The sequence below is a fragment of the Rhea pennata genome, chromosome 8, assembly GCF_028389875.1.
Source record: "Rhea pennata isolate bPtePen1 chromosome 8, bPtePen1.pri, whole genome shotgun sequence".
Taxonomy (NCBI): domain Eukaryota; kingdom Metazoa; phylum Chordata; class Aves; order Rheiformes; family Rheidae; genus Rhea; species Rhea pennata.
The window spans coordinates 20,071,184-20,096,890 of record NC_084670.1 but is presented as its reverse complement, the minus strand read 5'-3'; the positions used below and the strand labels follow the sequence as shown (position 1 = coordinate 20,096,890).

The following is a 25,707-nucleotide window of genomic DNA, read 5'->3' as shown; positions in this document are numbered from 1 at the left end:
ATCTATACTCCTGGTAAGCTGTGATGCATTTTAGATCAGGGACATTACTTTCACTTAAAAATTGTGTTTCCTCTTCTACCTTTAACATGGACAAAATTAGTATTTTAGCGGCTGTAGAACTTATTCACTTGTTTTATAAATTCATATTGGATTATTCTTTGAAAAAAGGACTTTTTGTTCAGAATGAACAGAAAGAAAAAAACAGAAACCAGCTAACAGACAGATGCATAATTCCAATGGTTTGACCCATTGTGTTTGTGCACTTGAGGTGCAAATGCTCAGCAGCCAGCCATCTTTCACACGCTTGACAAGCCACCCCATAAGCAATGGTGTTAAACCACTCATAGAAGTTCTGGAGTCAGAGATCCCAATTTCTAGGCCAGTAGGAGGACCTGGCTCCCTGGCATATAATTAAAGCACAGTGATAAAGAAACTCTGCTGAAGTTTACTCTTTCCAAATCATAAAATGTAATCTCTTACTCTTTTTACCAAGTGCCTGTCTGAGATTAGTCCAATAGCTGAATCATCACAATCTCCCCAACAAAGACTGGATGCTGACAGAGATGAAAAATATGCTGCTCCACATTTCTTACTGAAATAAAAAGGTGGAGTATTACAACAAATAAAAATAAGAATTAAGAGAGGTAGCAAAACATTAATATACTTAATTTTATGCATTATTGTAGGTTATGTAAAAAAACAATAATTCCACGTATGTATACATATCTGGATAAAGATTACATCCAAATATGCTTCCAAATTCCTTGCTTCCCTTCTGTATGTGTGAGTGGAATCACATGAGTATTTCTTTAATATGTACTTCTCAATTTATAAATTAACTAAAGTAATTAAAACTCCTTTCAACTAACTGCAACACACACGCAGAAAAGGCAGGCTTGGGACACCGAGGATTGTATCAGCATGCAACGCCATGAAAGTACTCGCATGTATTTACCCTCGTGGCCAAGCTCTGACACTGAGATGCTTTAGGGCTCCACGAACTCAGCTGATTTGTAGTTGTAGCAGTGAAAGCAGATGCCGATTTCTGCTGTTCTCATCAATAAACCACAACACTTTTAAAACATTTATGGGAACACACTCCCAGCCTTTTTAAATTCAAGAAACGCCTTACATTTTATTGGCCTTTATTGCTAACATACATATAACTCCCACATCCGAAGACCCCGGCGCGCTCTTACTCAGACGATGCCTGCCAGCACCGCCACGGCCGCGCGCGCCCCTCCCGCCTCCAACGGCCGCAACGGCCGCCCGAGCGGCGCCCGCACGCAGGCCCAGCGCTAGGGCGCGCCGCACCGGCCCGGCCCGCTAACCTCGCCGGGCCCGCGGGGCCCATCCCCGGCGCGGGCCGCTCCCCCGGCGCCGCGGCAGCCGTTAGCTGCCGCCGCTGCGGACGCGTAAACGCCCAGCGGGGCGCGGCAGCGCGCGGACAAGCGGGGAGGTTTGGGCCACGCCGGCCGCCGTCAGCCGGGAGGCGCGAGCGCCTCCTTCCGCGCGGGGCCGCTGGGGGCTCCGCGGCTGCACCATGGAGCGCCTGCTCCCGTGGCTGGGCGCCGCCGTCCTGCTCCTCCCCTTACTGCTCGTCCCTTTGGCTCTCCTAGCGAGGCGCCGCCGCGGCCGGCAGACACCTCCCCTCAGCCTCCTGGTGGTGGCCGGCTCCGGTAAGTAGGGCTGCCGCGAGCGCGCCGCGCCACACAGCACGGCGCGGCTCGCTCTCCGCGGCCGGCCCCAGGAACTACCGCTCCCGGCAGGCAGCGCGGGGGCGGGGCCCGCGGGGCTGCCGCGCGCTGCCCCGGTGCCTGCCGGGAGTTGTAGTCTGGGGCAGCACCCGTGTCCCGCCGGTGCCGGCACCCGCGGGCCCGCCCCGCGCGGCTTTGGTTTTCACGAGCACTCACTAAATTTCTACGTCTTTTTACGTCTTTATTTTAGGCATTTTTGTCCATATGTATAACTGGTGCTTTGGTTTCAGATCCTGGAGGCTGCCCGCGAGTTTCATTCATTAACTAATTCATTCTTTAAGGACTGTATTGGCAAGGACTTAAGCAGGACAAACTTTTGCAGCTAGCTACTTGATCTTCTTCTGACACCAAATTATTGATGATCCCGTACATACACCACACTTTTTAATAATTTTATCTAAATCACATTTTTGTAGTTTACTTAAGAGACTGTCACTTAGGTCTACCAGAAGCCTTACTGTTGTCAAAGCGTGTCACATCTGGTACTCCTCATTACTTCCCCAAACTTGCTGGGCAGTTATTTTGTCAGATCAGATGAGCTTGAAAATTTGCCAATGACAAATCTTAGGCAAGCTTTGATTTCATCACCTCGGTATCCCTGTAGTTTTTGTACACTAATAATGAATTCCAGGTCTTTCTGCCATCTAAGTTTGACCATTAGGTTTATAATTTCTCAGGTCATCTTCACTTGTTTTTTAAAGGACTGGAAATATGCTTGCTTTCTTCAGTCCTTTGAAGTTTAATTTGTACTTTAAAAAAAGAAAAAGACTCTAAGTTTGTCAGACAAAATAACTCTTAAGTCAGTTAAGTTTCATTTAATGTTCAAATTTAGTCTTGGAAACTTTTTTGAAATAGGAATCTCTTGTTTTTCTGTGAATACTCACTAGAGTGCAATAAAATTTATAGAAGCTTCAACTAACCATTGCTCATGAGAAATTCCCCCTAAAATCATTTGAAAAATACTGCATGAAAATATAGAGAAAGGTGACAAATTGTAGTGCCTAATCCAAGCAGTGTAGCGCTCTTTGTCTGTCATTTTTTTTGCCAGCTAATAATACTTGACTTCAGTAGCACAGTCTCTTAGAAAACTTACAATGAAATTGGACAGAGATAGTAGGAATACATTTAGATTACTGTTTTGTTTTGCAACATGTGGCAAAGAGAAAAGTAACAGATCCAGTAAATGCTTTTGCGCATACTTAAAGGTGCAGTTTGACACTGAGCTGACCCAGCCTGACAGATAAAAGGTGAGCCCGCTGCACTTTGCCTAGCCTTGACAGCCTTCCCCCTTCCCTCTTTCACTACCACAGGCATTCACAAAGCTCCAGGCCAAGGCAGCTCAGGGAACTAAACTGACAAAAAGTGAACACCACCCCCCAGAAATAGAAGAAAACAAACTCCCCTTCTCTCCAGTGTCCTGTCAATTTAGCTCCCTGCACAAGGTGACCTTGCAGTTAAAAGGATGTCAACACCCACTCAAGTTAAAGCACTTGGCAGTGGCAGGACTGTTTGTTCTGTCAGCATTCAGCTTTTAGTTTGGCTTAGTAGCAGAGTAAAATCACTGCCCACATGATTTCGGTGTTATGATTTGAGAAAGTGCAGTCCCTGAAGCTGATCTTCATGTCATAAGGCTGATAAGTGGATTCAGTGAGAGTTACGCTTTCAAGATGCAGATCTGAATGGGATCTTCAGTTTCATTTTGGCAGTTGCCCCATGCTGTCATGGCTTTTGAATATGGATTACGATATAACTCTTTGCCCAGTCATTTTTTCATTGTGTACATGACATTAAACACAAATGTTTCTCTTCTGTGTGAACCTGCTTCAAGCCGATTAAATCAAAAAAGTTCTATCAATGTAGCTTCAATGGGAGTTGAATTCTATTTGTGTTACTTAAACAATCTCAAACAACTTCTAGTTGAATCCTTCACTTGTGGAAGAGTGTGACTGATACTATAAGTTTTAAAAGGAAAAGTGAGTGATTCAGCTGAAGAAATTGGAAACTACAAAAGGTTTCATATGTCAACTGCAGTTTCCTTTTTTTTCTTTTCCTATTTTTTTTTTTTTACAGGTGGGCATACAACAGAAGTCCTGAGGTTACTTAGTTGTTTGTCAGAGTCATATTCTCCTAGACATTATATTCTCGCAGACTCAGATAAGATGAGTGAAGCTAAAATACGTTCCTTTGAACAAAAAAGAGCTGAAATTTTCTCCAATTCCCAGGTAACTTGTTAAATATGTTCTTGTAAGATAAACTGATCATGACATGACATAGTAATTCAAGGCACTTTGAAAGTGATTTTTGAAAAGGATTTTTAAGATCAGCATCTATTGTTTGATTTTTTTTTGTAGCTATTGATAACCACTTTCACTAAAATTCAGCTGAAGCTACCTTTCTATACACGTTATTTTTTACATTTTGAAGGTGAACTAGATAAGCACAGTTGATTAATGCTGTATTAGAGACCCAGGAAATGCAAAATAAATACACTTTAAGATAGCATCAAATGCCATTCTTGCTTCCAATTTTCACTGCCACTTTCCTTACTTTCTTTTAAAATGGTCTTTACCTGCTGTTAAACATGTTAATCTTTTTAAAGAAATGAGCAAACGTAATCGTAGTGAAAGTGATTATACATAGAAGACTACCTATTGCTCAAGAAAAGCACACTGAAAATAAATCTCTTATTAATTTTGTCCACTAGTTAGCCATAAAGTGTTATTTGTAACTGTAAAAATACTGAGACAGAAACGCGGTGGGTTTTTCGTGTTTTAGTTCAGCATTCCCCTCAGTTACATACATTATTGAAAGAAGTGGTATCTAAAATGTTCTATCTAATTAAAAACTTCAGAAAACCTTAATTAAAGTTGTATTCTTTTTGTGTGTTACTAGATTGTTTTGTTTTTAAAATTGAGCACACATTACACAGATGTTTAGAAAGTGTACAGTACCACTTAGTATCAGATAGCTTTCTGGTTGATGACCTGAACAAATGCTGAATCAGTCTTCTAAATTCCTAAAAATCATACAAGATTGTGAAAAAATTCCATTATCTTTTCATCAGACCTTTGCCTGCTTTGAGCTAATATGCCATATGATTAACAGACAGCAATATGACTCTCTGCTAATATAAAGTATGATCTGATGTCCAGTGACATTAGTAGAATGATAATAGTTTTATCTAGAAATAAGCCTGTACAATAGAAAGGAATATAGTGACTACATAAATATTAGTCTTTTAAAGCAAGTAGTACAACATACTGTGAATGAATTATTTACATGGTATCGATTTCATATGGTACGTCTCTAATACTTCTGTTGTCTTCTGCAGTACTACTGGAACTAAAGACTGTAGAACTCAGTACTAATGATTTTCAGAATTAGCCCTCTTCAAATAAATCAAGCGCTGCCAATGTGAGCAACAGACTTACTCAGGAATGACATTTAAAACTTTGTTTATCACCACTTTCAACTTTAAAGATGAGAGTTGTTTGCATACTCCAAGTTGCTGAATCAAGTGAGGATGACTCAGTTTAAAACTCAGCATGGCAATCTCTTCTCTCAGTGCATGCTGAGGATGAAAGCTTAATTAAGAGTGATTTAAAGTAACTCATCTTCCATCACCGACGTTGGAGGTATCTCTTCTTCAGAGAAATCTTGCTTGGTAATTGGTCATTCACTTAAAGAACCAGTCATATTCACTCATCTGAAAAATGTCCAAACCTAAATTATTAAATTTAAAATATATCTTTTGAGTATTAAAGTATTATGGAGCTTTCATCTAGTTAGTTTTGCTAAGCAACTTCCCTTCCCTATCCCCTTCAACTGCTTGTAGGATCATGTATTTACGTTTTCTTTGGAGGTAAAAAGTTAGAGGAACACAGCCAGATAAGAAATGCTCATTTTCCTTTGGCCATTCTTTTTTTTCCAATGCACACTGACCACTCAGCAAAAGTATTCAGAGGGAAAATGGAAAATAATTTCCATTTTGCTTCCAATATTTGCTTACTTCCAGAGTGTGCTTTCAACTATGTGTTTTGGCACAGGGTATGTTATAGAGCATAAGATCTTTAGAACTCATGTATTAGTGGCTTCTTACAGCTTTGAATAAATGAATGGGAGAATTCTGAAAAGTACAGCCCACTGTCATTTCTTTATTCTTCTTGTCAAGGAAGTGGATTTCTCCGGAGCTAAATAGTGAGTGCAAGTCACAGATTGGATAGAAAACGGACTGCGACAATAACAAGCTAAAAGAAAATCTGTTTACTCATTTAACAGATTACCATGTAAAAACCACCAAATATAATGAAGTTCTCTTCTTGATCTGTGGTTTACACCTGTCCTAAACCTGCAGAATTCAGGGAGAAGGAAAAGAAGCAGGAATGAACCTCTTGCTTATAAGAAATGAAGTATTGCACTTCTACCTACCAAGTCTCCTGAAAAGAAAATCATGTAGTTCTACCAACCCAAGTATCTGCTATGGAAAGTCTCTTGTCACACTATTGCTTGCCTCTCTGTTTTCTGCTCCTCCTAACCTGTAACCACGGTTGCTCTATGTGGTTCCTCCACAGCAAATATCCAGGGAACCTTCTGCACTCAGGGTAAAGAATTTGCTTCCCCCTGGTGCCTGCCCTACTGACCAGGTCTAGCAGCAGGGGCAGGACTGACCAGGTCTAAGGACAACTTAGATTTGCTGACTGAAGAACTCAGATCTGCATTTTTCACTGGAGCTTATACCTCCATTTGTCAAATCCTCATGTCTGAGATGGGTAACCAGATTAACTAGCCTTTACATAGTGCTAACCCAGCCACACATTCTTTTCCATTTCATGGTTCATGAAAGAAACCATGCAAGGAGACTTTACCCCTCAGCATGACAGGGGGCTGAATAAATCCAATTCCTTTAGAAGAACTTTATTGTGTTCAGTTGAGCATATTATAATAAATCACAGCAGTGGCACAGCTTCTCCTTGCATGCTTGCAAAATAACAACACTAACTAGGTAAAGGACTGCATCGCTGATTTTAAAATTGCAGTACTTCAGTCAGCCCGTTTTGAATTGCCAGTTTGAAACATTTGGCTCAAGAATTGAGGTGGTTTCTGACTCTGCTGAAGAAATAATGAAAAGTAAATTCGACAATAGGAGACTATAGGAGATCAGCTTGTCAATCTCTGATGTCAGACATACTATAAACTCTTCCAGGAAAAGATGCAGGAGGTGCTTAATAATAGTCTCTCCTTAGATGAGAGAGACAAATTGCAGAAGCATCTGGTGGTGGTTTTTAAATGAGAAAAAAAAATTCCCAGCTTAACATTCAAGAGTTGATTGATATGTGGGCCAAAGTCATAACATAGGAGATGGACACTGGCATTCAAAGTTTCAAGCACGTTTTTTAGATAATATAGATAAAAATCAGTTTGATCTCTATTTGTGTCTTACAAGTAGATTTCTCCTTTGATACTGTTTGGGATCCCTGACAAGTTTTGCTGAAATCCATTTTCTATGATGAAGAAAATTCTATACAATATGTTGTTTGTTTGTTTTAAGCAGAGATTGTTTAGCTGCATTCTTAAAGCGAGGCTCTATATAGTTCCACTGAACCCTGATCAGCCTAAAATTGCCTTATCATACATATTTATTGCAGAATTGAATACCATTGTTTGCTCTTTGCCAAAGGGAGCATGGTGAATGCAAAAAAAAATTTTTTTTGAAAGGCAGCTTCACTGTTAGAATTATTCTATGGTACCATGCTTTAAAAATTGTCTAGATCAAATTAAAACTTGTCTATGTCAAATCTAGAAATTCTGTTGTGCGACATTGAAAACATTCCAGTCTTTCTTCTTTTGTAAGTTTATGAACTTCAAGAATTTTGCATTCGTAGAACAAGATGTAAGTCGATGAAAAAAAAAACCAAACTATTTAAAAACTTTTACCTAAGTAAATCTGAATTTTATTCAGGAACTGACATCTTTGGAAAATATTCCCTACAACTACTTTAAGTTCTTACGCACATTTTAATGACAATTATTTATTAAAAGATAACTACAAGGGTCTAAACTTTACTTTCTGGCATTTTTTTTTAATCACTTGTTCTGTTCCAAAGCTCTTAAGAAATAGAGAGGTAGTGATAACCAGATTCCTGTAGCAGGGGGCATGTTTATTTTTCCGCATGCTGTTGGCAGACTAGTGCAATCAGAGTTTCAACACCTGCAAATAAAACATGTAGTTTGTAACATCTCTTGACACTTTCTAGTATGACAATAATTAAAGCAGTTTATTGCAATGAAATGAGATCATTTCTGTCAAGAAGTTAATATCCTGCATTTCTATGCTTTTTAATAATTCTTTCCATCTTTTATATAAGAAAGCTACCAGTTTTTGTTATTCAATCTTTAGTTTTGATGTACAGCTATTGCAACATCATCTTTTCCAGTCGCAAATCACCAGGGCTAAGCTATATCAATTAGAAATGCTGTATTTGAAATAACTGAGGAATTTTCAGTGTTTATGATGACATTCAGGGCCTCCCACTTCCAATACAAGTTCTGCAAGAGCAGTAGTGATCTGGTGTCCCATATGAAGTTAGTGACCATCGTACAGATCTAAACAATGCGTCAACATCACTGAACACTACGTTGCAGCTAATGTATTTGACTCATTTAAAGAGTCAAAAATTTCACTGGCATCAGGACTGCTTGCTGATTTAGCAATGTGTTCTTAGGTGTGATTCCTCTAGGTCAAGGTAAAACTATCTGGGAAGAGTGCAGGAAGCCCAAGTCCTATTAACCACATACTGTGTTCTGAGGCAAAAAGAAAACATCTATGTTTTGTTAATTTAATACCTTTTATACATAGAGAATCGATCCCTAGGAAAAGAAAACTTTTTCTTGAACTTTTTAATGATAAAATGTTCCTTTCTGCTTATTCGTGTAGACATTTTGAATGTGCACATTGCAATTTTGAATACTCATTGAGCAATCATTTAAAGGAGAGTGATATTTGTCATTACCTTTTTAGTAGTATGCATTGGACATTGATAGAGAAAAGTTATTTTCTTCAGGGAAAAGACAGAAGAGAGTCATATTGTTTGGACTGCATCTAATCAAACCTAGAAATGTGTCTCACTAACCACTAGGTGGGGTACAAAGTTAACATACTGCAAATGAAGTTGCTCTAGCTAAGTTGTTTATTAAGTTAGGAATGTTTTAAAGTAACAGTAGAAGAGATTAAAAAAATAGATGCATAGTTCTGGTATTTTGTTGTACTGTTTTGCCAGAAGTGCTACACATGACACTAAATAAGGCACCTAAGAAAAGATTTCATATCAAACACTTCCAAACTAATTTACCCAAAAAAGAGTTGGCACCAGTAGGTCTAATAACTTTATAGAAAAACAACAAAATTCTTAGAGAAATAACAATTCAGCTTATCATGCTCTCTTCCAGTTCACCCTTGATCGCATTCCCAGAAGCCGTGAGGTTAGACAGTCTTGGACCTCCTCCATGGTAACAACTCTGTACTCCATACTTTATTCCCTTCCTTTGACCTACAAACTGAAACCAGATTTGGTAGGTAAAGTAAATCTTAATTGAGAACTTGCTGATCTGCTGTATAAAATTTGGAATATCATTTGGAATATCAAGATATTGCAGACTGTATCTCTCATGTATGCTTAGATTTACAGTTCACAGGAAAATGTTTCTGAATATAAAATTAAAGCTGAAACAGAGATAGTAGCAATACAATAAGAAACAGAGGAAGGATTGCACTGCTGATGAGTTAGGATATCAAATACCAGTTTCCACCCCTCTACCCCAGCATTTTGCAAGCAACTTCATAGTTTGTTACTCCCTTGTAAATGCTAGTAGAGCTGGCATAAACAAGGTCGCAGGTTCCTGATAATATCTCTTCAGGATTGCAACAGCACAAACTGTGCTTGAAATCCTGGTTATTCTGTTGACTGATCTTACTCCTAAAATGGTATGACCAGTCTGGAACAGGCAGATTCAGATCAGCAGAAATACATACAAATTCAATTCTTTTGCTTACACGGACTTTTCAGCTACATGCAGGTTTATTCAGTCTCTGGCTGACTGGCATTCATTATCTCATCTAGTGACAAAAACCAGTCACTGCTGAAGTGGCAACTAGATTCATCTCACTTGGTAAATTTTTCAAGCTGTTCACAAAACTACTAATCTCATGCAAATTACAATGCATTTTTAATAATATTCCACAAACTTAATCAAGTCAGAGCATTCAGAGTTGTCAGGCTGTAAAAATAAAAATAAACAAAACAGATATTTCAGAGTTAATACGAGAGTTAAAACACAGTGCATTAAACTCCAGAGTTTCAGTCTTACAATTCTTTACGAGAAATTTCATTAAAACAAGTCTTTTCCTAGAGCTGCAGTCATTTTAAAGTGTCAGATATCCAAGCTTGAGTTTTTAAAAGACATTATTTTAACAGAATTTCAAATCAAGTTTTGTGGGGTTTAAGATATTTAAGTGAAGCCTGTATAAACATATGCAGTTACAAGATCTTTTTCATAATTTAGTAGCAGCATGTATACCCACAGAGGATGCCTGTAAGCAGGTTTCTTTAGCTCTCATTGTGAACTGTATTACTAATTCTGAAGAGGGTCAACTATATTTGTGCTCTTTTGAACATTTATAGAGGTTCCTGTGAATTATTTCATCTAATTGGCTTCAATAGTACTGGTCAGTTCCTATCAGGTGGAAAGCTACTTGCTTGCCAGAGTTTCCAGAACAGTTTAGGGTACAAAACAACAGAAGTAACTTCTTTGCAGTTCTTATTTTTCTAGCCCATTCTGAAAACTGGAGACCAGGGCAAAGTTGGGAGGGAGGAAGAGCTAGCTTGCCCCTCCCCCTCTTTTTTTTTTTTTTTTTTTTTTTTTTTTTTTTTTTTTTTTACAGTGGCTTTAACTCGTGGGGGGGAAATAGAGGGATCTTTACATGAAGCAGACATAGGTAAGGAAAGTAACAAATAGTTGAGGATCACCTTGCTACACTACTGTTTGCATTTAATATATATATAAATTTTATTAGATTATTATTGCAAATGAACTTGACTGGGACATCCCACTTTGTAGCTTAATACGTTACCAAAATTGTCAACAGAACACATCATAGAAGAGCAGAAAGTTACTAACAGTGCATGGTTCCTCTGTTTACCAGAGGAATTTAAAGTGATAGCAAGGTTTACCTCTACCAGTATTAGAACTAGTACTGGAGTTGATAAGTTACAGTAGACCAAGAAAGCCCCTAATGCTTTTGAAAAACACTTGTCCTTGTAAAATTATTAATAAATTTTAGCAAGGTTCTTAAGCCTTTTGTGGTATTAGATGAACCAACATTTCAAAATTCTATCCAAAGGTTTCTTATGGATGGTTACATACTGGGTGGAGGGAAAGGAGCGAAGGGAGTTTCCAAATATTTTTTGCCAGGCACCATTATCAGCAACAACAGCAGCTGGTATTGCTGCTGGCAGAAATATCTCCAGCTTTATGCTGAATCTTACAAAACTTGAAAGTTGGTTGCATATTGCCAGTTGTATGCATATCATAGTTTAAGAATTCTTTAAAATACAGCAAGTCAGAGAGCTTGTAAAGATTTTAGGATATTTTTCAAAGAAAAGTGATATAAAGATGAAAATGCCTTACACTGCCAGTGAAAAGATTTTATGCTGTGTGTGAAGCAACTGCTAATGTTTAACTGCCCTTAGCTGAAAGTGTTCTTAGCGAACGGCAGCTCCCCCTACTTGTGGGTGAACATAACAGTAGTTTAAAGACCTAGAAAGGGTGAAACAAATGCTGGAGTTTACAGGATTCTTCTATAACTCTTGGCACAGAAATCAACACCCAAGTTTAGAAAAAGCAAGCACAGTATTACATTATGCTTCATATTTTTAAACAGTAGAGCATACTAAAAGCAGTCTAGGCAACTGCTTTTGTTAAACTGCAGAAAAAGACGACATTGGATTACTTCTAAGTTATTTATATCCAGGAGCAATCCTGAAATTCTTACACTTGCTTCTAGGGTCATCAGAAAAGTGTATATGTTTGAGGGCTGTAAGATCCATCCTTTGATTGAAGTCTTCTCTGGGCACCTGAAAGCTAGAGAAAAGCAGTACTGTTGCAGTTTCAGTTATCAAGGAATGCAGGACAAGAGTACTGCAAGGGGAGGCTGTGAAACCATTAGGTGCAGAAAAGGGAGGTGTGAAACCATTTGGAGCAGATAGGTTCAGGCTGGCATAACTAGTGCATCTCTGGAACCAAAATAGGCGCAAAGGGAAGGCAGCAAACCTAGCTGCATAGGAGTTACTTTGTATATCCTTATTTATGTGAGCACTGTCCCCTCTTTGTATCTCACTTTGGTCTTCTGACAAAGCTCCTCTTAGGTTACTTTGCCTGAGAAAGCAGTTTCATTTAACTCTTCTTCAAGATACTGAATTCAGAAAGAATGGAACATTTCCCAGGAGACCTACTGACTTGCAGGACTCACCCTATGCTTAAAACAGGCCTTCAGAGAGTTTAAAAAATGTAAAAGTTTTAGTTGATCGATTTGAGATCATCTCCAAGGTGCCCATTTCTGAGTTACACACATCTACACTCTGCAAAGTTAAATCCTTCTAGAGATATGAAACCAAGTAACAAGATTAAGATGCCAGAAGCAAAGATCAACTTTTGCTCTTATGGCCAAGTACCAGAATTCTAGAGATGCACCTTCAGTACACTGGCACTTGCATTTATCCCAGGCAGTTTTTATAGCATGTCTGTCTTTGATAGGCTTCCTATGCAGAGGCCTAAAATTCAGAGAAAGTTCAACTTGTGCCAGCACACTGTTCACACCTTCCTTGCCCCTAGAAAAATTTTCAAACTATTCATCAGTTGCAGTTAGCTTTAATATGCAATCCTAGCCTCAAAGACTGTAAATTCTTACTGTGAAAATGGGCAGATTGTCAGAGAAGCGAGATTAATGCCTTCATTGAGAAGGAAGGCTAAGAGGAGACTTAAAACCCAGATAAGACATCAGAAGATCTATTAACTAGGAAGAGGTGCAAATCCTTCTTAGACAGTTACAGGAAAAAAAATACACAAGCTGAGAGATTTCCCCAAAGCTAGAGAGAATTACTGGATCTCACATAGATTATTTGATGTCCAAGAAGGACTAAGCCAATGTTCGAGCTTCTCTACAATATGCCTCAAGTCAGTCAGGAAGTTCAAGGTCAGAGGAAACCACTCTTCAGTTCTCTTGCTGCTTTCAAAACTATCCTCCTTGTCTCTGAGCTGATTTACCAACCCTGAAAGCAGGTCTTCAGGTGATCTAGCACTTTGGCCAGGTCACAAATATGCCAGTCATTCTGGCATATCCAAAATACCAATTGAACACGAAGGATAAACACACACCATACAATAGAAAGCTGTACAGAGATTGCATCCAGTCCTCATTTTCAACCGTATTTGGGCTAGGTCATAACTGGGTCAACACTGTGCTTTCCATTAATATAATGAATTTTTTTCTAGCATTGTGCAAGAATATTGCATAAAGCTCAATTCATTACTGCATTGTGCATGCTAGACCCTTAGAACTAGACTTTTGCTTTCTGAGTATACTCTTCAGTGGATCCTGCTGTCTCAGCGCTCTGCAGAGCCTGAGATAGCAGTGATCTGAAATCATCTGCCTATTTGGGGAAGCCTGTGTTAAACTAAGCAAAGGTGGCCATACTTTCACATTAGGGCCTCCTTTGCATGGGAGATCTCTAGCGAGTAGTTTTCATCTGTACAGCAAGTGAAACAAGTTCTGCTTTCTGCCTCCCCCCCTGCTATCAACTGAGTGGGACTCTCCTTTTTAAACTACTTTGTAGAGGCTTAAAATCTTTGTTTTAATGCACAGCTGATTATGGCTCTAGCAGCCTGCTGATTCTGTTATGACTCATATGAAGCCTGGATATCCCATCATACATGCCTGGTCCCCAGACTGGTTAAATACACAACAACAAGCTTTTTAACTGTTACAGAAATATTCACACAGTAAGCTATATGAAAGGAGATCATTATTTCATTTAGCTAAGATTTTCCGTTCTTTGTACCATGCTCAAAATGTCTTAAGTTCATAGCACTTTAACAAATTGCTATGATGAATAATAAGTTATTGTCCCTAATATCACGATTCTTATTAGATCTTTGTAGAAAAACAAAATCTGGGTGCTGGCCTTATTTCTCTATTCACTTCTTAACAAGTGAACTTTGTATAATGTAGTATTAATAGGATATGGTACATTCTCATGTACACTAAATCTTTCTGCCTAACTTACAATTCTTTTGGTCCAGATTGCTTTCATACTACGTCCCAGCTACCATTGTTCTTCTGTGATCAAAACAGTCAAAATAAACACATCAGATTAAGATGATCAATGCTATAAATTGCATAGTCTAGAAAGAAAATAAAGTTAAGCCATCCAAAGTTACATTGGAGTCTTCTTTGCCCCTCCTCTATCTTGTATCTTGTGTGCTGTGTGCAGCTACCCTGCAGCCACAATGTAAATTTACCCTCTGCCGAGCACAGAAACTTCCAAAGATATTCCAAGCTAGTTTGGTAGATCTATACTGCACTACTATCATTTCTATGACTACATTTAGATATACCTATACACACCACTTTTCTATACTTGGTTAGGAAAAACAAAACAAAAAACCCCCACAAAACTCACAACAACCTTGCTGAGCTTGTGCACAAAACCATTCACCTGAGAGATAAGTGAACTGGGGTGTCAGGAGAACAGCAGTAGCAGTAAAGGTGAAGTGAGATCTTAGCCAAGTTTAAATTAAAGACTGATCCATCTTAACCCATTACCTATGTCATGAACCTAACAAATATCCTGGTCTTCCTGTCACACGACTTCCACAAACACTGTACACCATTGTTTCGAGTAAATAACCTCGCTAAATCTGGCCACTGAACCGGATCACTGGTATCCAGATGCAGACTGCTAGCTGCTCCAGGTTTTGCATTGCAGAGAAATTGCAGGCAGGTATTTGATGAGGGTTCTTGCTATACAGTGATTAGGCAGTAGCCTCCTAAAGATATTTATGTACATGTAAAATGTCACTGTTTTAGCTAACCTAAGATACCTATTTCAAGTTTTAACTAAATGAGCACATGACAAACACACTGAGATTTGCAATTAAAGAATGATTTTAAGTCATTATTAGTAATACATATAACTATATTTAGCAATCTTCAGATTTCGTTTCCCTTTTCCTTTTGGGTAGTACTGTTACCATAATTAGCAGTACTCTGTGATAGCTACAAAATGAGATACACCATTAGTTTTTAAAATAGATTCTAAAATCTTATTTTGTATTGATAGTATTTTGGGGGGCACTCTAATCTAAAGACTTACAGGTTCTAGCTTAGCTAGGGTGACACTCAGAGTGACAATGGCTTCCTGAAAGTATTGTAGCTAGTGTCCATAGCTACAAATGTAGTTTACTAGCTAGCATTTCATTTGCTTGACAAAAAGCCCCTTTATGACCATTATTATGGTCATAATTATTATTATCACCATTATTATGACCATCTTTCTCATCCACAGAAAGTCAAGTCTCCTGTGCTTCCCACTAATTTATCAGCAACAGCAATAAACCAGAAACCCATTCCACAGCAATGTGTATATGTAGGGAATTCATTCTCCAGCCTGCCTCTGCCTTCATAATCTTGTTCTTCTTTAAACAACCTTTTGTCCATCTCCCGCAATTTCTTACTAGACTCAGTTCCTGTGCCCCTGTTTTTTCATACTCTTCTTCTGGCAGAGATAATGATGTTTGGTTGATCCCACCAACAGTCAGGTTGTGGATTTAAAATTTAATAACCAGCACAAACATTCTGGCAGATTCAAGCATTAATGCAGTTTTACAACCATCATTTACTATTGTTTATGATTGTTTGGTTACATCTTTCTCATTTTACATTTGGCAGCTAGGCCAGAGAACATGCTGGGCTCACATGTCCCATTCTGCTCCCACATACCTGCAGAAGCAACAAATATGTGGAGGGATACAAAAACTCCACAGGTTTTTTCCTCCTCATCATTACCTTTCACCTAAAATACAGGGGCAGTTGAGAAGGATGCCTAAGGTTAGGTTCATCATCCAAAACAAACAAGCAGAAAAAGTCAAACCCGCATGCTTCTGCATGGATACACATCTAAATTCTCAAACTTTCTTCTCTAAGCTGTTGCCTAACTCTTGATGCTCTTAATTATCCTGGTTATCTTCCTTTTCATCAGTAAAGCCCCTAGGGATACCCAGAAAGAGTCCTGAGTTGTTTAACTCTTGACAGTTGAATAGCCACATACATAGCTCACTCCTGAGATCCAGTTACCAGGAGCGTCTCTCGCTGCTTTGCATATGGCAGCTGATCCAAAGTACGTCAGCTGGGCCCTTTCCCTTGGCTCTTGCCCCAAGCTTAGTAACTCAGGGCCAGGCAACTACATGCCTGGGGGGCAGATGTGACAATGCTCAGCACTGTCACATATAAATCCTGCTGCAGATCTAGTCCCTAGTGATTTCATGGAGCCTCTGCTTTTCTCTTCTGAAAAAATCTACTGGATAGGATTTTTATCTCCCTTACCCACCCTGTTTTAAAGGGAAAGCAAAAGAGTTATGGATGCTCCCTAATGTATTTTATCTATGATGAAAATAATAATCTCAGCTAAAGCTGAAAAAAAGGTAATGCAGATTAGAAACTCAAGTGCAAGGTTTCCTCATTTAAGAGGTTGCTCCTGTCTTCCCCACTCTGGCAGTCACTAATCTTACTTATCCTGGTTAGGTAATCTGCCTCTAGGACCATGCATGTCTCTGCTTGCTCTGAAAAGTACCTCACCTACTGTGGGTATTAGGTGATAATAAAAAATGCCATACCAGCAAAATGCCCAGAAGTAGACTAGGAATGTTTTCAAGGCAATACTACAAACTACTGACTAGCTTGAGCATGAGCTGTTGCTATAGAATACAGTAATAGTTACATTTTGTACTTTTGGTCATTCAAGTGATTTAGAAGATCAAAATGTATCTATTCAATTCCACTTTAATTAATTGATTTACTTCAGACTACACAGCTAGAGAGCTAAACTAGAAGAGCTTCAACAAGGACACTCTCTCCCACATGCTTAAGTAGATGAGTTAAGTTTACATTATTAAAAATACCCACAAAAGCTAACTTTTATCACTAGAAATCCCTTTGTCTCTTAATTTCATGTTTCTCTTGTTTTTCTGATTATCAGATAGACTTATATTCCCTAGAAGATCTGTTTTTACCTTTACTTCTACATAAACCAGCTTCTGAAACTTTTTAGAAGTATTCATTATGAAGAAATAAACTGCTACATCTGAACATATTAAAAATATAATTCTACTCAAAAGAAAATAAAGACATACATTTTATCTTGCTCTCAGGATACACTAATAAGTCAAAATGCATACCAATCATAGAATTGGTAAGGTTGGAAGGGACCTCTGGAGATCATCTAGTCCAACCCTCAAACAAATGGCCCATATGGGGATTGAACCCACGACCTTGATGTTATTAGCACCACACGCTAACCAATTGAGTAATAAAGGTAACATTTTCCATACCTGGTGATCTTCATTGAGATGGATCTATGGGAATCTTGATCCACTTGCATGAGGGATAAATTATGGTTTTCTGCATCTTAAATTTGAAAATACCAATGTGCAGATGAAGTAAGCAATTTGCCCCAACTCCCATGGCAAGTCCACAGCAGAGCCATGAGCACAACCCAGGTTTCTTGACTTTCCAGGCTTGCATCTTGATCACAAATTCACAATGTAGATATACTTACAATTAAAAGTTGAAACATTTATTCACTGATGCTTTTGTTAGTTTAAGTTTACAATTAAAACAGTCTCTATTACTAAGAGAGCTGCTCCCAAAACTACAGGGATGTAATGCTTGTAATTCTGTTCCCATAGACTGCAGCTGGTGTTCAGGATACACTGAGCAGTCAGCTGGATCACATCCTTGAGAACAGCTAACAGCTGAGAGCAAGGAGCCAGATCATTCCTACTTGTGTAGGCTACTTAGTACTTCTGTAGGTAACAAAAAGATTGCTCAGCTGGATATGTGACTTTATAGAGCATTAATGTGAAGTTTTCAAAACCGTAAAATAATAGTAAAAGCATGTGATGATGATGCTGTAATTTGCATAGCAATATACAAATGAATTAATTGAGAAATCTCTCTTACTTCTTGTGTCACAGAAAAAAATAAAAATTGCAAAAAAAAAAAACCCTAAATATACACAAACATTTGCAGTTACACTCTGAAATCATGATTACACTCCTGAATTACACATTCCGTGGTGTAATTACACCCTTGAAGTGTCAAAATCCTAGATCCTACCAGATGAATGCAATGGTTCAAGACTAGCTCTGATGAAAGGAAAATAATATTTTATTATCATGTTCCTGTTAATTTTTATTTCAGTGTCTTAGACCCTCTTCTCAGTTTGCATCAAATCTGTCTGTTCAGCTTCTCTGTTTTTAAGCGTTTTAATCACTCTGTGCCCTGTTTCCCTTGTTTCTCAATGATCCTTTGGGTAATGCTAAGGTCAGATTTGCAGTTTCCTGAAGAAGGCTTTGTTTGTGTCGTCTGCTCCTTGTTAATTTTCTGTATTTATATTTCACTGAATTATGTTTGTTTATTGTTATTTCTGCTAAGGCCTTTGTGAAAGTTTTTTTTTTTTTTTTTTTTTTTTTTTTTTTTTGGGGGGGGGGTGTCTGTCCTTGTTTCTGGAATTTTCTAAAGCTGATTTTGTGAGGTTTTACAACTTGCCACAATTCTCCATTTTTTTATTTATATAACTGCAGCTCTCAGTGGCACAAAGTTTGGATGTCTCTAACTAGAAACAAGCAATTAAAATAAAATACAATTCACAGATTACAACTCCTTTAGTCCTTTGGCTGCTTTCTATAACTAGTGTATCTCCTTGCTGACCTTTGAAAATTCATTCCAAAGCCAGGATTCACTTCACCTAGCAAGCCAGAAAGCCACTAACCTGTCACTTGCTTAACTCAGAGTCTAAAATGAGAAACTGAAAGTATCTTTGGCTGAGGAGCTTTGTCAGATTTTTAGGTGGTCTGATTTGTTGATCTGAGCTGAATGAGATGGATTTATACTGCTCCTTATTTTTGATAGAAAATTACGTATTTTCATAATTTTTTAAATCAAGCCTTGCAAACAGGCACACTTTTTGCTTAAGTCTCTTTTTTGAGTGGATGACAGTATACTCATTTTTCAAAATTCTCTTTTCCTCTGTGCTAACTTCTTTCTAATTGTAATTCAGACTGATTTCCCATTTCCTCTCTCTCCCGTGCTTGCTTGCTTGCTTTTTTTTTCTTTTTTTTTCCCTCTTTCCCTTTCCTTTTCCCTTCCCTTCATTTAGAATATCAGGAACAGCTATTCAGATTCCCTTGGCTTTTCCAAGAAACCTCAGAGGTATCGTGTGGACTTTCATTTCCCAATAGGGAGAACAGTTACTTTCTGTTCCCAAATGTTAATTAGCCATTGAAATGAAGTATGTAGCAAAAAAGGGGGTTTAAGCAGTCCGGCAAAAATGCAAGCAAAATAAAGTTATTGTTAATATGTAACTTTTTAGGCCCACAATTCTTGCTAGGAAACAGAAGATAGAAGATACCTAGCTGATTTTTTTCATACATTGTTAAAGAAAAGTCTGTTTACTTGCAGAGACCTACAAAGACCATGTGATATCAGCTGCACAGGCGCTGATTTTTCAGCGCATTTTGCGTCACCGCGGCTGTGGCCGTTCTCCCCGCGGCCCGTCCCCTTGCTCCTGGCCGGTCGCTCCGGCGCCTGGGGAGCGGGCGCTGCAGGTGCCCGCGCAGGGCGCCGTCGCCCCCCTGCGCCGCGCTGCGCCCGCAGCCGCCCGCGCCCGCTCTCCCGCTGCCGTCCGGGCGGCCGCGGCCCGTCCCTGACACGAGCCGCAGGCCGGGGCTGTTTCTCACGCGAGTCAAATCTCACCTCGTTCTGCCACGCTCCGCTAAGTTTGGGGGGCCTTGCCGTGTCCTTTTGGTTATTGTAATTTGGGAACACATGCAGTATTCAAATGCTTTTTCATTAAAGATACAAGCAAACATATGTTTACAGATGTATGAAAACTGCAGGTTTTCTGCTTTATGCATTTTGTTTTAACCTGTGGCCTGCATTTAATCTTGAGCTGTGGTGTCAGTGTTACAGCTAGTAAGCATCACTGCGCTACTCTGTTGCATTCACCAACTCCAAAGCAGTTTTCAGCTGAATGGTGCTACCTGGCAGTTCGCTGTGTGCCAGCTTGCTTTCTTTTAACAGCTGTAGAAAATACCCGAAATGGAAAGGCAAGAACTATTTATTCCATTTTGTATGGAATTAATAAGAAATTCCATTTTTATGTGGAAGTAACTAATAGAAAATTAGATTTAGAGTGAGAGTTGCTAAGTCTAAATATTATACACTACTGCTTTCCTTTTAAATCTCCATTAATGTACTGATGAATTTGTTTACTGTACTGTTTAAAGTCTGGTTACATTGAATTGCTAGAGGATTTTAATATGTAGGATTATTTTATAGGCCTAACTGTGAAGCCTGGCAACCAGTGAGCCAGCTTAACAATTATCTGGAAATTTCTTTTCATTCAAGGAGAATATAAGTGGAAAGGAACCCCACTGCCCTCTTGGCTTCTAGAAAAATCCCTTACAACTTGTTGGCAGCAAAGCTAGATAGCCCAGTGACCAGGCAAGTCCTTGGACAGTTGCAGTTTAAAGAGGTAAAAAGGGTGATACAAAACTTGTCTTTGACCCCTTCTTTCCCTCTTTCTGCTCTATCACTGAGGAAGGCTGAACCAAGCACATCAGAGCTGTGGAGACATCTCTCATGCAAGGCAAATATTCTGCAGGCGGTCTTGTAGCTAAGGTAAATAGTATTGAGAAACACCCTGAGTAGCCTGATTGACCTTGCAGAGGCCCTGGTCCTTTCTTGCCCAATAGATGCTTGCTTCTGCTCCCTGCATACTAATTTCCACTGGATTCACTGAGAGATATTTAAATTCTGCTGGAAGGTATAAAGCAAAAACCTTGATCTTTTCAAGATGGAAGACACCATTTTCTCCAGGATTTTGACCTGTCTTTTGCAATTCATTAGTAGAACATCACATCTTCTCTTGTATGTTCGGAGAATGCTGTAAACAGATCAGGTCTTTTCCACCTTTGTGAAAAGTTTGTTTGCTGCTATGAGCTGAACAGCAGTATTTCTAGGTCATAGATCCCATAATGATTCCTCTGCTTCATAACAGACATGCTGGTTTTCCCAGAAATGTGGGATGTGATGTGTGTGTGATGTCAAATTCCAGATGGTGGAAAGGCCATTCTTGTCTCCTGGTGACAATAAGCAAGGGAGGACTGGTCAGGCAGGATTTTTGGAGGGGAATTGCCACTCCAACACGTCAGCAACTGTTACAATTCCAGGTAGGACATGTCTCTAGACATGCACTGAAGGTTAACTGAAGGTTAATTTTTAATGATCAGAAAGATTGATTAGTAGTTCTGACTGCTATCATGATCATGACCTCAAATTCAGATAGGGATCTGTTCGTCCACTGGGTTCAGCAGGTTTATATCAGAATCACCTTCAGGGGGAGATTCCTAAAAGCAAGAATACGGAGTATGGACATTCATTGTCAGAGTATTTTATGGGCATTTTTCCCTACAGAGATCCTTTAAAGCCACATCTGCTCTGTTTTGGTTGAAGGGGTATGTGTGGGAGAGAAAAGAGCAGATTACGTAAGAGCAGTATCATTAGATCGTATTTTGAAGAGATTACTAGTCCATAGTTTGCCTCACTGCCTGATTTTTTTTTTTCCCCAGTGAATCAGAGGGCATCTGAGCAACAGCTTGCTGGTTAAATGAATTAAAATGGGAGTATCATATCCAAACTTGCTATAGTAAAGGTGTTTTACTAGAATTTTGTTTGAACAACCCCATTTAACGTTATTTCATTATGTGGTCTTTGAATACACTTACATGAGTTTGGAATTCATTCTAGCACAGGCCTTTGTGCATGGATCTAGCCATGAAAATTCCAGCTACCAAAAGGACTAGAGCGGTTGGGCAAATTTAATAAAGGTGGAAAGTAGGATGAAGTATCTGAAACAGTGGCTTAATAAAGACCATGGTTGTAATAATTCAGGTTTTTATAAAGCCAATTTTATCATCTTCAACTGCTGAGATGAGGAGAATGGTAGGATTTCTACCTGACTTGAATCCTGTCTGTGGCCTTCATGCTTTGTGTCAGATTGTGGAAGGTAGGGGAATGCTGTGAAACTTTGCCCTTGCTTTAGCTAACTAGATTGAGTTTTCATAGTAGATGGAGACTAAAAGAAAGCAAAGTCAGTATAAGTCCAGAATGAAGACTGTTGAAAGGATGCCTGGAAATAGGGATGCAGAGGGAGAAAGAATACTGAGAGAATAAAAAGGAAATGAGAGAAGAGAGGTGGCAGACATCACAGAGGGCCAGCAGAGTGGAATGGAAAATGCTGAGAAAAGAACAAGGGGGTGGATGGGGTTGTGGATCAGCAGAAACAGGGCTTGGGGAGTGATGAAAAGAGGACAGAGTGTTTGCACTCCAGGTAGCGCAACTCAAGGAAAGGGTCAATGGAGTCTTCTATTCAACAGTGTTATGTATTTCTATCTACCCACTTAAATTCTGAACTTGAAATCATCAGTCCAACTGAGTGCTCAACTCAACACTTAAGAAAAATGAACAAGACTAGGGGTTGATAAGAATCTAAAAAAAAAAAAAAAAAAAAAAGGTAAAAACAAGCAAAAAGGGTATTTGTGACTGTTTCAGTGCCACGTACACACTTGCCTGACACAGATCAGATTCTACAGCAGACATACTGGGTTTTTTTGTCTGTAGACCCAGAAAAACACTCCTGGTTGTTTCAGCTGCCTATGTTTACCATACAGTCACAAATGGTGCTCCTAAGTAGAGATACCCAAACATACTTTACTTTAGATACCAGTAGCAATCCAGCTGCAGCAGGATCAACATCAATGCAAATTAATCTAACCTGTCAGGAAATAGGGCAAAATGTGTGGTTTAGTTCACAGGTATGGAGGAGTTTCTTTGAAATGCTAAAAGAGCATGTGGTTGGTTTATGCTGTTATATGACAAGCCAAATGTATAAAGAATGGATTTTCATTCTCACCAAACTGTAAAGTAGGTTTTAAGACTTGACGTGCATTTAGTTGAAAGCAAGTTCAGCAGGAGGTTTGAAATGAGTATATTATTCTGATTTCGGAAATCTAGTATGCAAAGTAGATTTATTATACTTACTCTCTTATCCATATAATCATTAACATAAAAGAATTACACTTGCAGTTTTCTCATACAAGTAAAGTTACTATTTGTGAGTGCTAATATGCTAAAAAAGCCTTCTCTAGATTAAAACAATATATATAAAGTTACTTCAAAGAGACTTCAAGAAAATGTCAGCAAATCTTGTATTAGTCAATTATTTAGTTAAGATCAATGGTAAAATCTGATAACAATTTTATGTACAATATTAAGTTCTGTTGATTCTGATGAGAAAATACTGTGTTACGGTTGTCATGTCCTCAAACTAATAGATTTCTGGGGCAATCTCAGAGGCAAAGGAAGGCAAATGTAAGAGAGAGTTTGGCACTCAACAGCATCAGAAACTACTGCCTTTAACAGACCCAAGGTATTGTTAACAAGCTTATCAGTGGTATCTTGCCCCAAAGCAGGGGAGGAAACATTCTGGAGTATATTTGCTGCAGCCATGTAAGAGAAACTCTGTGATTTTTTTTTTCCCTCCCACCAAAATAGTATCTTTCACAAGCTGGTCAACTTGGAACAAAAATGTAAGTTCATAGGCTATAGGGCCATGATTTTATAAAAGAACTCTTTATTTTCACATAACCCCCAGCTGTGCAGAAAATGCTGATTACATGGTAGTTGTTAGATTTAGTAAGAAATTCCTTGCCTGAAATCAAGGTACTTTTACTCATAATTCAGATTCCGAAGTAGAGTGCCTAGCACACTGTGGTTTAATGCCTTTTAATTTTAAGCAGTCTTCTCTTCAATTTACCGATGTATAAAAATGAAAGTTCACTTCCTTTAATGTTAATATTTGTAAGTGAATTTAAGATTCTCTGCTGACAAGCACATGACAGGCATGTAGAATTAAGCATATTTAAGGAAGGTGTTTTGGTAAATACAAGTGTTTGCTAAAAGAAGAAAGAAAAAATCCAACAGCCCTGCTTATGAGCTAGTATATTTTGATGAAGGTCTAATTCGCCAGCACATTTTTGCTGAACTCTAAGTGTTTTACTGACTTAAGCCAAAGTCCAAGAGGTTTATATCTGGATCCCAGGTTTAGTAATCCTAATTAAACTTTTTTGGCCTTATTATGCCTTAATCTGTACTGAAATCTCATATTTGATATAACACAAAGCTGTTATTGAGAATGGAGACTGTTGTAACTGTATTCATAGGAGCCAAGGAATGCTGCTTCCTTGTTAGCAGATTAACTGACCTGTCTCAGAGCTCTTCTCCTCCTCCCTGACATGTAAAGAAGTACGGCCTTTTTGCAGCTACTTTGAAATCATTTTGTTGATTTGTCTTTTTTTTCTTTAAACATTCTCTTGACCTCTTCTAGATTTTAATACATCTTTAGAAGATGTATTAAAAGAAGATGATGTAATACATCTTCTAAAGATGTATTAAAAACTAAAAGATAAGAACATGTACACTCTTGGCTCTTTACCATATGAAAAATTCCCTGATTTACTTTTGTAAAATATTTCATTTCTTTTAGATATTGTGCAATGGACCAGGAACATGTGTTCCTGTCTGTATATCCGCTCTACTTCTTGGGCTTCTAGGATTAAAGAGAGCAATCATTGTGTACGTAGAGAGCATCTGCCGCGTGGAAACTTTATCCCTCTCTGGAAAGATTCTTTACTACTTTTCGGATCACTTCATTGTTCAATGGCCTGCTCTAAAGGAAAAATATCCCAAGTCAGTATATCTTGGTCGGATAGTGTAACAACAGAAGACATGTGTTACCTAAAATAAACTCAGAAAGCTCCTCACTTTTTTAACATATTTTAATGTTAAAATAAATTGTAATTAAAATTGTAATTAAAAACAATATTTTAACATAATTTATTTTCAAAATTCTTGTTAAGAAATTAGGCTGGTATTGGAAAAGCAGACAATAATAAAGATATCTTTACATTAAAGTACATTTTTGTGTAGGTGCATTTATTGCCATCACATAGGACTGTTCACCAGTACCCCTTTATTGCTTTAAGTCTATACTGTCTCTGTTTTCATCTAATTTTCCTGCTATGTGAATAGGAATTTTTGTCTACAAATAAATATGGGAGGTTGTATGAATTGTAACATTTCCTGTAAGGAAACTTTGTGTAGTTTTCTAAATTGTAAGAAACAAAGTCTTGTTTTAACACAACAGACTTTATTTCCTGTATGCTAGCAGTGAAGTCCCTCGTGAATCCTTAGAGTATAAAGGAAACAGTTACATTAAGTTGGCTTCATGACAGCTTGTACTCTACAGTCCTCCAAAACCCCAAAGCATTAGACTGGTATCATTTTTCCTCTAGGCTTGTGGAAGCTGGCCCTGTAATCTATAGTGCATCTCTGAAAATTCTTGCTCAGTTCTAAAGATAAATAAAAAAGGTGACAAATGTCATGCCACTGGCAAGTGTTTATAGATTTAAGAAGTGCTTTCTCCCAAGTTTACATGCAAAAATCCTTAGCAGGTTTACGTCACAGAGAGCAAACTGTTGCTTGGGATAATTGGACTGG

General features: G+C 38.5%; 1 protein-coding gene across 2 annotated transcripts; it reads left to right on the top strand.

Annotated features, from left to right (window-relative positions):
• The first annotated feature begins 1,474 nt into the window (after positions 1-1,474).
• On the top strand, positions 1,475-25,121 carry ALG14 (ALG14 UDP-N-acetylglucosaminyltransferase subunit). 2 transcript variants are annotated; one of them, XM_062581649.1, is made up of 4 exons: positions 1,479-1,679; positions 3,828-3,979; positions 9,204-9,326; positions 24,695-25,121. In XM_062581649.1, exons 1-4 carry the CDS (start codon positions 1,544-1,546, stop codon positions 24,923-24,925), a joined length of 642 nt encoding a protein of 213 aa, XP_062437633.1. In that variant the 5' UTR covers positions 1,479-1,543; the 3' UTR covers positions 24,926-25,121. The 2 variants fall into 2 exon arrangements, with proteins under 2 accessions (XP_062437634.1, XP_062437633.1); XM_062581650.1 differs by lacking the exon at positions 9,204-9,326 and having other exon boundaries at positions 1,475-1,679.
• Positions 25,122-25,707: the final 586 nt, after the last annotated feature.